The 15,952-nt window shown below is 44.7% G+C and overlaps 1 protein-coding gene across 1 annotated transcript in view; it reads left to right on the top strand.

The window, feature by feature from the left end:
* The window catches only part of ace2 (angiotensin I converting enzyme 2), a 102,000-nt gene that overhangs the window by 31,789 nt on the left and 54,259 nt on the right, over nucleotides 1-15,952 (top strand). Inside the window, 2 exon segments of the mRNA XM_052014428.1 lie at nucleotides 6,155-6,298; nucleotides 6,384-6,496. Coding sequence (XP_051870388.1) covers nucleotides 6,155-6,298; nucleotides 6,384-6,496 — 257 coding nt within the window.

Here is a 15,952-nt window from a genome sequence, read left to right as displayed (position 1 = left end):
AACACACACACACACACACACACACGCGCGCACACGCACGCATGCGTACACACACACAGTACTGAGGGAGTGCCACTGTGGAGGGGCAGTACTGAGGGAGCATCACGTTGTTGGATGGACAGTTCTGAGGGAATGTTGCACTATGGGAGGGGTAGTGCTGAGGGTTTGCTACACCTTCAGAGGGGAGAAGAAAGAGGAGACGAGGTTGAGAGCCCCATCTTCTATGGTGGGTGGAGGTGAAACTACAGATAAGGGAAAAAGAAGACATCACAGAGGAACTGGTGTGATGAATCTTATCATCATAACAGGTTTGATGGGCTTGGTGAAACTTGGATAATGGACTTGGGTCCTTCCAGGAAGCACAATGGGAGGAGGTGCAGTGGGGAGGGCTGTCTGTGGATGTCTATGGGCCAGGAATGGACATTGATCATCAGCCTGTACCTGCTCTCACCCTCTCTCCTCATGGCTAGGGCAAGGATTGGATTCCCCTTGCCACCATCTTCCACCCCACAGCTTCCACGTTCAACAGATCATCCTCCAGAATTCCCATGACCTCCAACAGGATCTCACCACCAGATGCGTTATTCCCTCCCCTTCTGAATTTCATAGGTACAATTAACTAAGCAACGCCCTGGTCTGCTCTTCCATCTCCACCACCCACTTACCTTCTCACGGCACTTCCTCATATAACCGCAGGAGAAACAACACCTGTCCTTTCACCTCTTCCCTTCCCACCATCCAGGGATCCTGAAGGTGAATCAGTGATTTCCTTGTACTTCTTGCGATCTGGGTTACTGCGTTCAGTCTTCAGTGTGGTCTCCTCTACATTCAAAAAAACAAAAGTGGATTGGGTTTATTGGGATTGACTACTTTGTAAAACAAGTCCATTCAGTCCACTTGTGACCCTGAGCTCTAAATCTCTTACTTCAATTGACTATCTTCATTGTGATCCCCTCAGTTTCTGTCCTCTTATATTGCTCCATCAATGCCCAAGGTGAGCTCTAAGACAGCATCTCATCTTCCTTTAAGTCAAGTTGTAGCCCTTGGAACTCAATAATAAATATAACAATTTTGGCTAACTCTAACAGGGCTCTTCCTATTTGTGTCATAGCTGGTAGGTTCTGATGAAAGGTCATCCACTTGTAACATTAACTCCATTTTTCCCTCACCACAGATGCTGCCTGACCTACTGGGTATTTCTAGCATTCTCTTTTATTTCAGTCCCAGCATGTTGTTTTGGGCTCGTTCTCTCAAACTACCCTCATTCATCTATTACTGGACACCTCTGGAAGCACCATGTCGTCTGGGCATCCTTTTCTCCACCCTCTGCTCTCACTACTGTCCCTCTGATAAGGTGTGTCACTCTTTCAGTAACGTCTCATTCAAACTGTACAGCTTCCTCAGTACCGCCCCTCTGACCATGTGGGACCCCCTATTGCCCCTCTGACCGTGTGGGACACCCTACCGCCCTTCTGACCGTGCGATGCTCTCTCTGTGCTGCCTTCTGACAGTGCTGTTTTCCCTCAGTACCACTTCTTTGACAGTGAGCCAATTTTTCACTCCCTTTGTGCAGCACCCCCTCAGTACTTCCCCTCCAACAGTGCAGCACTCCCTTAGTACTGTCCCTCTAACAGTGCTGCACTCCCTCAGAAGTATCCCTCTAACATTTCCCTCCGTATTTTCCCTCTAACAATGTAACACTTGCACAGTACTGCCCCTCTGACAATGTAGCACGCCCTCCATACTATTCCAACTGTGTGATACTCCCTCAGTTCTGCCTCCCTGACAGTGTAGCCTTCAGTTTCTCCTGCACCGCAGGTTGTGCATCATTCCCTCAGCCCTGCTTCTCTGATACTGTACAGTTTCTTCAGTATGTCCCTTGGTATTATGACCCTTCCACAATGATGCCATGCTCCCTTTGTCTTACCCTCTGATAATGCAGCACGCCCTCCATACTATTCCAACTGTGTGATACTCCCTCAGTTCTGCCTCCCTGACAGTGTAGCCTTCAGTTTCTCCTGCACCGCAGGTTGTGCATCATTCCCTCAGCCCTGCTTCTCTGATACTGTACAGTTTCTTCAGTATGTCCCTTGGTATTATGACCCTTCCACAATGATGCCATGCTCCCTTTGTCTTACCCTCTGATAATGCAGCACGCCCTCAGTACTGCATCTCCATCAGTGTAGCAGTCCTTCAGTCCTGCCCTTCAGACAGTGCTGCATCCTCTCAATACTTCAACAGACTGTAAAGTGCTCTCTCAGTACTGCCACCAACAGCAACCCCTTGCTACTACAGTGGACCCATGTACTGCCACTCTAACAGTGCTGCAGTGCTAATGCATTGTCTGACACTACAGCTCACTCTCAGTGTGAATCTCCTTCAAGCCTGGCTTCAGATTGTCCCCTTCCACAGGGCAGAGACTACTCACTAGTGAGCATCCAACAATGCAGTGCTGCAGGACTGCCTCCAGAACTGCTTCTCTACCTGCCACAATCTCTCAGTACCGACCATCCAAGAGCGTTGAGCTCCCTTGGAACAGTCTCTCTGACAGTCCAGTGTCCTCAATACTGTTTGGCTTTTTTATTTTAAAATTGACAAGAATCATGCGAAAATTTTCATTTTTACTTATTCTTGCCATCTACCTCTTCGGACACCATAAACACACAGCACAACCACTTTGAGTTCTTGGACACTCGTCTTTTGCTAGCTGTTGGTGCTTGGAGTGATTTTAGAATCTTTGTAGTCACGCTTGATGTGTGTACGCATCTCGTGTATTTTTTTAGCACGTTGGAGTTTTTCTCCTGCATCCTTCCTGTAATTTCCCTCCCCCCATTCTCCCCAACCCCAGATCCATTGTATTAAAATGGGGACTCAGTAGTCAAATGGGGACTTGGTGGTCCAGCTGATTTTATTTCTTTTCCCTCTCCCTCCCTGGTTTTTATTTCCCTTTCTCTTTCTCTCTTAGCCTCTGCCCCCCCTTTCTGCCTCTCTCCCCTTTTCTCCCTCCTCTTCTCTGTCCGTCTGTATCTCTGTCTGCCCACCTCTCTCTCTCTCTCTCTGTGTCTGTGTCTGTCTGTTTGTCTGTCTGTCTGTCTCTCTCTCTCTCTCTCTCACTCTCTCTAGAACAGAGGTTTTCAACCTGTGGTCCGTGGACCCCTGGGGGTCCACGGTGGGTTGCCAGGGGGTCCGCGAGCAAGCCAAGAAAAAAATGGAAAAGCGACCTGTTACAAAGACGTAGCTTACTTGCTTGCTCCAGTTTTCCACTATTCAGAAAATCGGCCATATCTATTCTATCTGTTATAGGCGACAATCTTAGAGACTTAGATGGTGTTCCCTTCTGGTGTGCCTTAATAATATTGCTTACTTACCTTACATTTACGCCACAGTGACATCACTGTTAAACGAAAAATGCACAAATGTGTAAATTTTAGATTAGTTTTGATAATTTTGTTTATCAGTAATAGTAATTAAACTGTCCAGTGTGTATTGCTGAGTATGGAGAAATTTCTGAAGAGAAAAGCTGACCAGAAATCGGAAGATCCTGATGATGAAGGGGATAAGGGTGACCAAAAGAGAAAACAATGCAAGTACGATCCAGAATACATTTCATATGGCTTCATCGCAGTGCGGACAAATGCAGACCAACCTTTCTCTGTTGTGTGTTTGCAAACACTGTCCAACAATGCAATGAAACCAGCGAAATTGAAACCAGCGCCACTTAACAACAGTGCATCCAGATATTAAAGCCGAAGGAATATTTTGAGCTGCAAAAGGAGCTGTCCCTCAAGCAGAAAGGCAAAATGACAGCCTGCGCCACTGTAAATGAGAAGGCTCTACGCGCATCATATTTGGTAGCATTGCGAATAGCACGTTCCAGGAAGCCTCACACAATTGGAGAAGAGTTTATACTGCCTGCAGCAGTAGATATGGGCAAAGTTGTAGTGGGAGAAGAATCCAGTCAAAAACTGAAAGCCATTCCACTGTCTGATAACACAGTAAGCAGAAGAATTGGCGATATGGTGGAAGATATACAAAGCCAGCTGATAGCACGTCTTCAGCAAGTCAGATTTACGATTCAACTCGATGAAAGTACTGATGTTGTCAGTGCTGCGCAGTTGTTGGTTTATGTTCGATATTTCTGGGAAGGAGAGGCTTTGGAAGACTTTTTGTTTTGCAAGGCACTCCCAGGGCGTACAACCGGTGAAAAACTTTTCCGTGTGCTTGACACTTTTTTTGTACAATCGACATTGGTGTGGACACAGTGTATTGGAGTATGCACAGATGGTGCTGCCGCAATGACGGGACGGAAGTCAGGTCTAGTCGCACGAGTGAAAGAAGTAGCTCCACATGTAGCAGCAACCCACTGCATGATTCACGATGAGGCTTTGGCTGCAAAGGATATGGGTGAAAATCTGGTGGATGTGTTTTCCACATGCATTAAAATCGTTAACTTTATCAAAGCCAAGCCGCTCAATCATCGTTTGTTTGAGAACATATGCTGTGAAATGGAAGCCGAGCATAAGCATTTGTTGCTACATACAGAAGTCAGATGGCTGTCATGAGGCCTCGTTGTGCAGCGTGTATATGAATTGCGAGACGAACTGCTCATTTTTTCTAAATGAGCATAACGGATCATTGGCACGGTTCTTGACAGATGAGACATGGGTTGCCAGATTAGCTTATCTTGCAGATATTTTCAACATTTTGAACAGCTTAAATCTAACATTGCAAGGTCTTGGCTCAAATGTTCTGAAAACGCATGACAAAATCAATGCCTTCCAGAAAAAACGCTGTATCTGGAAGGGAAGATGCGAGCAAGGCGTCTATGATATGTTTCCGTTGCTGGCTGACCTTCTGACAGTGAACGAGACAAAGACAGAGGCCATTTTGAGCACCATTTTGAACCATATTCAACAGCTGTCACATTATTTCCACGAGTATTTCGGCGACAATGACACGAGCATGTTTGATTAGATTCGAAATCCATTTGAATGCATGCTTACTGATTTAACTGGATGTGAACAAGAAGAATTGGCTGAACTGTCATCTGACAGGACTTTGCGCTTGCAGTTCAACCGAATGTCACTGTTGTCGTTCTGGATAGCATGTTCCCAGGAGTATCCACTGCTGTCTGGCAAAGCCATCAATATTCTGTTACCATCTGCAACCACTTACTTGTGCAAAATGGCAGTGACTGCAGAAAATGCTATGAAAACCAAATACAGATCAAGACTGAATATTGAGGATGACATACGCATATGTTTGTCGCACATACCACCACGTTTGGACAAACTCTGCAGTGCAAAACAGGCACAACCTTCACATTGAACTGAACACTGAAAGACACCACTGGTAATTTCAATAGGGCCTATGTGCAGTAATTTAAATGTTGTATGCATGAATTATCGATTGTTTGATTTTGTGGGCTTTGGGGGTCCGCCATCTAACAAGGACATGTTCTGGGGGGCCGCAGCATGATAAAGGTTGAAAACCACTGCTCTAGAAGAACTATGAGTTTATCAACAATCTAACAGGCTGTGATGACTTGATTAACTAGTGTGAATTTTCTCAAAAAACTTGCGTTTAGGCTTGATTATCTGAAAGATTATACACAGAATATTTCACCGGATGAATGAAGTAAAAAGTTAAACTAACAAAAATTTAAAACAAATTAACAATTGGCTACAAAAGTTTTTTTTTGTTTTCACAGTTGCTACCTAAATGCCTGTCACGGTATTTTTGAAGGCAAACGGGTAACACAGTCTCATGTTTGTATGATTCAGATTTAAGTATTCTCTCCCACCACAGTGCACACTGGCCCCCCTCCCCCCCCCCACCACCAGCTCAGATCAGTTAGGGATAATGTGCTTAGTGAGGGATTGAAACCACATCCTTCTGATTCGGAAGGAACGCTCGTGATCCAGCTGGAAGCAGACAGCCATTGTGTTCAGTTCAAGGTGCCAAAATCTTCTGGGATCCTCCACATTAACGACCGATGATTTGGCAGTGTTGAAGTGTACGATCTAACAGTCTGCAATAGAGTCAAGGCAGCCACAGAGGAGCTTCTAACAGACAAACTGGTGCCTTTAGTTGCATCATGAGGGCTCCTTCATGAACCGACTAGACACTTCCTAATGCTCTTGCTTCTGTTCAGGGTTGACCAATGTAATGGCCCAAAGCAGAAATTATAACGAGAGGCTGTGGGCCTGGGAAGGTTGGCGAGTTAACGTGGGGAAGAAGCTCAGGCCACTCTATGAGGAATACGCAGTTCTGAAGAACAAAGCTGCCAAGTTGAATGGTAAGCAACCAAACAATGACATATGAGATGATGAGGTGTCATGTGAGGAATGTGCTTCAATGACCTAACTGGTTACTCTGTGCAGGTTACGAGGACTATGGTGACTACTGGCGGCATAACTACGAAACCACCGGCACAGGACAGTTTGCATACACCAGCAATGACCTGATGACAGATGTGGAACAGCTGCTCAAAGAGGTTCAACTCACTTCTTGTATTGATCCTGTGTTCTGTCTGTACATGTTGCCTGGTGTCCTTCTGGTTATTATATCACCTGCTTGCATCTGTCCAGCCATTAAACTATTTGGGCATTGGCATTTCCTGAAGTAATGAACTGAATGCACAGGTAGAGCCGCAGGAGTTTGCACTCTAGGGTAACTGGTAATTAGTTTACTATTGTCACATATCGAGATACAGTGAAAAGATACTGTCGATCATTCCATAGAACATAGAACATTGCAGCACAGTACAGGCCCTTCGCCCCCGATGTTGTGCCAACATTTTATCCTGCTGTAATATCTATCTAACCCTTCCCTCCCACATAGCCCTCCATTTCGCTATCATTTATGTGGCTGTCTAAGAGTCTCTTAAATGTCCCTAATGTATCTGCCCCCACAACCTCTGCTCACTGTGCGTTCCATGCACTCACCACTCTGTTGTGGGACTTCAGACTTCCTGCCCGATGGTAGCTGCGAGAAGATAGCACGGTCCGGACCGTGGGGATCTTTGATGATGGATGTTGCCTTCCTGAGGCAGCACCTCCTATAGATACTACCGATGGTGGGGAGGGATGTGCCTGTGATATATTGGGCTGAGTCCACTACTTTCTGCAGCTTCTTAAATTCCTGCACATTGGAATTGCTGTACCAGACCATGATGCAACGAGTCAGGATACTTCCAACAGGACATCTGTAGAAGTCTGTTAGAGTGTTTGGTGACAAGCCAAACCTCCTTAACCTCCTAAGAAAGTAAAAGTGCTTGTGCGTCTTCCTTGTGATCGCATCTATGTGCTGGGCCCAGGACAGGTCATCTGATATGTTAACACCCAGGAATTTGAAGCTGCTGAACCTCTTCACTGCCAATCCACCAACGTAGACTGGTGCATGTTCATCCTCTTTCCCCTTCCTGAAGTCAATAATCAGCTCTTTATTTTACTGACATTGAGCGAGAGGTTGTTGTTATGGCACCATTCAACCAGATGTCCTATCTTGCTGCTGTATGCTGATCCACCACCACCTGTGATTTGTCCAACAACAGTATCTTCATTTAAAATAAAGTCACAAGAGTCTGCAGATGCCATAATCTGGACCAACATACAAAATGCTGGAGGACATCAGCAGGCCTCTCCTGTGCGGTTAAGTGGACAGTCGATGTTTCGGTCAAGACCCTTCATCTGTACTCATCTGAATCCAGATGAAGGGTCTCGACCTGAATCGTTGACTGTCCACTTCCCTCCATAGATGTTGCTTGAACTGCAGAGTTCCTCCAACATTTTTCGTGTTTCTATATATTTAAAACCCCCTCTTACCACTTAAACAGTTTATAAGTTTTCTGTGATGGAAGCAATGATGTACTGCACTGATATTCATTTCCATCCACTCAATGCTACAACTCGTCCTAAGAACTATCTTTCAGTGAATGGTTGAGTTAGGACTGGACACCTCTGTTGCACAAGTTATATCCTTGCTGGTTGCGATATCCTGATGCATTTTAAAGAAAATTAAATTCTTACATTTATCAGCTCTATTACACAAAACCCACAGAACTGGACATGTCAAACCAATCTGCGTCTTATATTTTAAGCTATAGGGCCCACAGTCGCAAAGTATCACAACCTTCCTCAGTCCTGGGAAAAATGCAACACTGGCTACTAATAATTACTGTCTGCTTTGAGATCAGGAGTAAGATCTGTGGGACTTCTGGTTCCACAGTAGGAGTGGTGTCTTTTCCCAGCACTACATCATGTCGTAGTCTGCAATGTCCATTGAACTCAACAGCTCCTTCATGGCTTAGCTAGGTCTGGCATCATTGAACATATGGCAATCACATGATACAAGAAGGAGGCAAGGTCATCATGGACTTCAATGTTTGCCTCTCCCTGTATCTCACCAGGGTTCTTAGCTTTCTGTCTTCCACTGTTTCTCTGTCTCCAAAGACCAATATACCATCCACCTTGGTCTTTAACCCACTGAGAACTTCCAGCACAGCATCCAGCCTTTGTGAAATCCCGCTGCTGCTGCGATGATTCCAAGTAGAACAGTGACCTCTGAGACACAGTAACATCCTTACTTTGCTCTGGTTACTGTAACCAGCTCAGTACACATTGTAAATTCTTTCACTGTCCATAGACAAGTTACTTGCCTGGTATCTGCTGAATGGTGCATTGGAGCATGATAAAGAAGGAGATAGTAAACAGTGGACCATGGACCACTTAACTTGACATCAGGAGTAGGGAAAAGGCTGGAACCTATTATTGAGACAGTGGTAATAGGACTCTGAGAAAATAATAATAGGATTTTGCAGAGTCTGCATGGATCTATGAAAGGGAATACATTCTACAAATCTGTTAGTTGTGTGAAATTGTAACCAGAAAAGTAGATAAGGGTAAACCAGTTGATGTGTATTTGGATTTTCAGAAAGCCTTTGGTAAGGTTCCACACATGAGATCCTTAAATAACATTACAGGTTTGAGAAATAGTTAACAGAATACAGGGAGTAAGAATAAACAGGTCATTTTATGGCTGGGAGGCTGTGACTACTTGCATGCTGCAGGTTCCAGCTATTTACAATTTGTATCAATGATTTAGTAAAGGGATCAAATCTAATATATTCAAGTTTACTGATGATACAAAACTAGGTGTAAGAGTAAGATTGTAAGAAGGATGCAGAAAGGGGTATGTCTAATTGAATAGGTTAAGGTCATGGTGGATGGAATATAGTGTAGAAAATTGTGAGGTCATCCATTTTGGTAGAAAGTATAGAGTGGTAGAATATTTTTAGATAGTGACAATTGAAAGGTGTTGGTATTTAGAGGGACCTGGTTGTCCTTATTCACGTGTCACTGAAAAGCAATATAGAGATACAGCAGGCAATTGGGAAAGCAAACGATATGCTGATCTTTGTGCAAGAGAATTTGAGTATATCTTGCCCCATTAACAAAGGGCTGACTCCTGACTTCCACAAGCAATTCAATCTGATAAATAAGTCCTTTAAACCTGCATAACTGCCATTATCTGTGAGCAAGCACAGCTATATTAAACTATCGATGGACTCCCCCTGCTCCTGGTTCCTTGTAATGGGCCAGTAAAGGTCAGCTGTTTCACCTCTGGACAAGTTGACATCTGCTTGTAATATGTGGAATGCATTCTTCAAGATCTCATTTGAGGGTTTTATGATATGATACAATTCTCTCTCCTTTTGTGACCACTGAGACACAGTAACATCCTTACTTTGCTCTGGTTTATCTACTGTAACCAGCTCAGTACACATTGTAAATTCTTTCATTGTCCATAGACAAGTTACTTGCCTGGAAATCCAGCAGCTCAGACATATTTATGTAGAAACATAGAAACATAGAAAACCTACAGCACAATTCAGGCCCTTCGGTGCACAAAGCTGTGCCGAACATGTCCCTAACTTAGAGACCCATAGCCCTCTATTTTTATCAGCTCCATGTACCTATCCAAAAGTCTCTTAAAAGACCCGATCGTATCCACCTCCACCACCGTTGCCGGTAGCCCATTCCACACACTCACCACTCTCTGAGTAAAAAACTTACCCCTGACATCTACCCTATACCTACTCCCCAGCACCATAAACCTACGTCCTCTTGTGGCAACCATTTCAACCCTAGGAAAAAGTCTCTGACTATCTTACCCGATTAATACCTCTCATCATCTTATATACCTCTATCAGGTCCCTCCTTATCCTCCTTCGCTCCAAGGAGAAAAGGCTGATTTCCCTCAACCTGCTTTCATAAGGCATGCTCTGCAATCCAGGCAGCATCCTTGTAAATCTCCTCTGCACCCTTTCTATGGCTTACACATCCTTCCTGTAGTGAGGTGACCAGAACTGAGCACAGTACTCCAAGTGTGATCTGACCAGGGTCCTATATAGCTGCAGCATTACCTCTTAGCTCCTAAATTCAATTCCACAATTGATGAAGGACAATACACCATATGCCTTCTTAACCACAGAGTCAACCTGTGCAGCTGCTTTGAGCATCCTATGGACTCGGACCCCAAGATCCCTCTGATCCTCCACACTGCCAAGAGTCCTACCATTAATACTATACTCTGCCATCATATTTGACCTACCAAAATGAACCACTTCACACTTATCTGGGTTGAACTCCATCTGCCACTTCTCAGCCCAGCTTTGCATCCTATCTATGTCCCACTGTAACCTCTGACGGCCCTCCACACTATCCACAACACCCCCAACCTTTCTGTCATCAGCAAACTTACTAACCTATCCCTCCACTTCCTCATCCAGGTCGTTCATAAAAATCACAAAGAGTATGGGTCCTGGAACAGATCCCTGAGGTACACCACTGGTCACCGACCTCCATGCAGAATATGACCCTTCAACAACCACTCTTTGCCTTCTGTGGGCCAGCCAGTTCTGGATCCACAATGCAACGTCCCCTTGGATCCCATGTCTCCTTAATTTTTCAATAAGCCTTGTATGGGGTGCCTTATCAAATCCCTTGCTGAAATGCATATGCACTACATCTACTGCTCTCCCTTCATCCATGTGTTTAGTCACATGCTCAAAAAATTCAATCAGGCTCGTAAGGCAGGATCTGCCCTTGACAAAGCCATGCTGACTATTCCTAATCATCTCCAGATGTTCATAAATCCTGCCTCTCAGGATCTTCTCCCTCAGCTTACCAACTACTGAAGTAAGACTCACTGGTCTGTAATCTCCTGGGCTATCTCTACTCCCTTTCTTGAATAAGGGAACAACATCCTTAAACCTCCAATCCTCTGGAACCTCTCCCATCTCCATTGGTGATGCAAAGATCATTGCTAGAGGCTCCGCAATCTCCTCCCTCGCCTCCCACAGCAGCCTGGGGTACACCTCATCTGGTCCCGGTGACTTATCCAACTTGATACTTTCCAAAAGCTCCAGCACCTCCTCTTTCTTAATATCTACATGTTCAAACTTTTCAGTCTGCTGCAAGTCATCACTACAATCACTAAGATCCTTTTCCATAGTGAATACTATGGAAAATGCTGAAGTAAAGTATTCATTAAGTACCTCTGCTATTTCCTCCGGATTCATACACACTTTCCTACTGTTACACTTGATAGGTCCTATTCTTTCACGTCTTATCCTCTTACTCTTCACATACTTGTAGAATGCCTTGGGGATTTCCTTAATCCTGCCTGCCAAGGCCTTCTCATGGCTCCTTCTGGCTCTCCTAATTTCCTTCTTAAGCTCCTTCCTGTTAGCCTTATACTCTTCCAGATCTCTAACATTACCTAGCTCTCTGAACCTTTTATAAGCTTTTCTTTTCCTTTTGACTCGATTTATTATAGCCCTTGTACACCACGGTTCTTCTATCCTATCATAACTTCCCTGTCTCATTGGTAGTCTCATTCTACTTCCTTTCCGCACTCATTCTACTTCCTTTTATGTGTTCCACTGGGCCCTCTTTTGTTTGAACCTCACATCTCTCGGCACACATCCTAATCTTATCTCAAAGACTGGGTTCACACCAAGGTTTGGTATTCCACTTCAGAGGTTGCATCTAAATTTAATTCATTATATTTCAATATCTTTCCTTCTAAAATGCTGGAAAATAGTCAGTAATTCAAACAAGAGTAGTCTATTGAAAGAAAAAAAGAATTTTTCTTAATGTAGCCTTCCACAGAGACAGGTAGACTCTCTGCAAGTTCCACACTAAACAATATTTCAACAGCAGAGATCATAGCTGGTTACATGGTCCAATTTCTGAGGTAAAGATTGATATTATATATGCCCCACATGTTACAACTCCAACCTTGGTACATCCTGACCGACATCTTCTCCACCACCCTAAGCACTGCCTCACTCCAACACTAGAGGTTGTGGTCACATTGTGTACCATCTATAAAATGCATCGCATCAACTCAGCAAGGTTTCTTCAATAACACCTGACAACTCCATAGATGGACTGGGCAGCAGGTCCCTGTACATTTCATTCCAAGCACACAACATCCTGATGTGAAAATCCTAGAAATCCTTCACCAACAACAATGTGGACGTGCTTTCACTAGTTGTACCACAGTCTTATTAGCACCTTCTCAAGGGAAGTTAAAGATGGAAAAGAAATACAGGGCTTGCCGTTAATACCCATCTCTTTTGAAAGAAGAAAAATAAATAATTTTTACTAAAATTAGTGCAAGTGATTTAAACAGTTGCATGATAGCTATAGAACACAGAAAGATACAGCGCAGGAACAGGCCCTTCAGCCCACAATGTTGTGCCGAACTAATTAAGCTAATGGCACCTAATCCCTTCTACCTGTGCATAGTCCATATCCGTCCATTCGTTGTATATTCATGTATCTATCTAAGAGTCACTTTAAATGCCTCTATTATATCTGCCTCCACCACCACCCCTGTCTGCGCATTCCAGGCACCCACCACTCTCTGTGTAAAGAAGTCTTGCCCTGCTCATCCCCTTTGAACATTCCCCCTCTCACCTTATGTACATGCCCTCCAGTATTAGACATTTTGACCCTGGGAAAAAGATACCGGCTGTGCACTCTATCTACACCTCTCATAATTTTATGAACTTCTATCAGGTGTCCCCTCAGCCTTCGTTTTTCCAGGGAAAGCAACTCCAGTTTGTCCAACTTCTCATTATAGCACATGCCCTCTAATCCAGGCAGCATCCTGGTAAACCTCTTCTGCACCCTCTCCTAAGCCTCCACATTCTTCCTATAATAGGGCAACCAGAATTGAACGCAATACTCCAGATGTAGCCTCACCAGAGTTTTATAAAGATGCAACATAACTTCCTGACTCTTGAACTCAATGCCTCGACTAATAAAAGCAAGCATGCCATACGCCTTCATAGTCAATGACTGGGCAATGATTTCCGTTGGACAGCACTGGGCTGTATATGCTTAGAGTAAGTTACAATGGCTGGTGGGCATGATAATCTGTAATATATTAATGATCTCAAATATAATCTGGACTTCCTGTCAGCAGCACAGTTCCATGTGGCCACCCATATCGATATCAATATTGTATTTACTGGCACCATTACAAGAACACATGCTCTGCCTTCTAAACATGGTCCAGAACAAAAATATCACTGCCATACTGATACCAACTAGTTTCCCTCCACCACCACCCTCCTCTGTCTGACAGAACTGGTACTCACCCTTAACAACTTCTCTTTTGGCTCCTTCCACTTTCTCCAACTAAAGCTGTAGCCATGGGCACTCACATGGGGCCCCAGCCATGCCATGCCTTGTCATTGGCTACATGGAGCAGTCCATGTTTCAAACCTATACCCCTAACGCTCCCCAGCTCTTTTTCCGCTACATTGATGACTGCATTGGTGCCGCTTCCTGCACCCATGCAGAGATCATCAATTTAATCAACTTCGTCACCAACTTCCACCCTGCCCTCAAATTCACTTGGTCCATCTCTGACACGTCTCTCCCCTTTTTTGATCTCTCTGTCTCCTCTCAGGAGACAGATTATCTACTGACATCTTTGACAAAACCCACTGACCTCCCACAGTTACCTCGGCTACACCTCTTCCCACCCTGTCACTTGCCAAGCGGCCATCCCCTTCTCCCAGTTCCTCCGCCTCCACTGCATCTGTTCTCATGATGAGGCTTTCCACTCCAGGACATCCGAGATGTCTTCTTTTTTCAGAAAACAGGGTTTCCCCTCCACTGTTATTAATGCAGCGCTCACCCACATCTCCTCCATTTCCTGCACGTCTGCCCTCACCCCATCCCCATATAACAGGGATAGGGTACCCCTTGTCCTCAGCTACCACCCCACAAGCCTCTGTATCCAACTCATCATTCTCTGCAACTTCTACCATCTTCCAATGGGATCCCACCACCAGGTACATCTTCCCCTCCCCTCCCTTCTCCGCTTTCCACAGGGATCACTCTCTCTGCGACTTTCTTGTCTGCTTGTCCCCACCGATTCCCCCTCCTGACACCTATCCCTGCAACCTTGCAAAGTTTTACACCTGCCCCTATACCTCCTCCCTCACTGCCGTTCAGGGCCCCAAACAGCCCTTCCAGTTGAGGCAGTGCTTCACATGTGAATCCATCAGTCTCACTTATTGCATCCAGTGCTCCCGGTGCAGCCTCCTCCATATCGGTGAGACCTGACGCAGATTGGGGGATTACTTCGTTGAGCACCTTCACTCTGTCCACCATAAAGCCAGGATCTCCCGGTGGCTAGCCATTTTAATTCCACTTTCCATTCCCACACTGACATGTCTGTCCACGGCCTCCTCTACTGCCAAGTTGAGACCAGGCGCAGATTAGAGGAAAAACACCTCATATTCCATCTTGGTAGTCTCCAACCTGATGGCATCAACATCAATTTCTCCAACTTCTGGTAACCCTCTATTCCCCCCCCCCCCTTTGTTTTCCCTTATCCCTCTGGCCCCTTTTCCCCCTTCCCCACCCTCAAGACCTGTCCATCACCTACATCTTTCTCCCTTTGGTTCCCCACCTCCTTCCCCTTTTTCCATGGTCTACTGTCAGATTCCATCTTCTTCAGCCCTTGTCGTGGTTACCCGCAATAAATAGATGACCAGGAGAAGCAGAAGATTCCTCAAGAAGTTAAACTTTTATTTGCAAAGAAAAGTTGTGACAGTCAGACAGTCAGTTACTAGTCACCCTCTGACTACTGCCCTCTCTGACTGCCCCCAAGCAAAGCTTGAGGGCCTTTTTTTTGTACCTTTTTTCTTAGCTCAATTACATTGTTACAATCCATCATGTTCTCTCTTATCTTCACAGTTTCATCCTTCACCATTTACCTCCTTTCACAGTTGTCTCCTGGCTCACAACCATCTGTCTTTCGCCACATTCATTTCCTGTCTCAATCGCAGGGTGCCCCAATTATTTATGGGTATTGGGAGTATTGGTACTAGGCTACAGAACTATGACTCAATCACAGGGTGCCCCAATTATTTATGGGCATTGGGAGTTCTGGTACTAGGCTACAGAACTATCAGTTATAAAACAATACTAGACTTATTCGCTACAAGGCTAATGGTTATAAAACATTACAATGTGCCCCTATAACCTATGAGTTCTGAGACTTGCTGGCATCTGGTTTATCAGTTAAAAAAAAACTATCAGCTTCAGAACTGCTACAAAATCATTAGTTGCACTAACCCTAAAGACCATTAGCTATACAATAGATCAGCAGTGTCTTCCTAGGAATGAGCTAACCATCGGTTTAATGAGCTACACTAAATCAAAAGTGTCTCCCTAGGAATAGGCTAACTATTTCTTCAATGTGTTTCCCGTACTAAGAGTTTCCTGCGCTCGAGCTGAAGAAGAAGGAGGCCCAGCGGCCATCTTAAGGAGATCAGCAGCCATCTTAAGCACAGAGCAGATTATGAATAAAAAAGTATAGCCTCTACTTTCTATATATTCTAAATATTCCCCCCTTTGAG

This window comes from Pristis pectinata, chromosome 4, assembly GCF_009764475.1.
Source record: "Pristis pectinata isolate sPriPec2 chromosome 4, sPriPec2.1.pri, whole genome shotgun sequence".
NCBI lineage: Eukaryota > Metazoa > Chordata > Chondrichthyes > Rhinopristiformes > Pristidae > Pristis > Pristis pectinata.
This window is presented reverse-complemented; position numbering and strand designations above follow the sequence as displayed.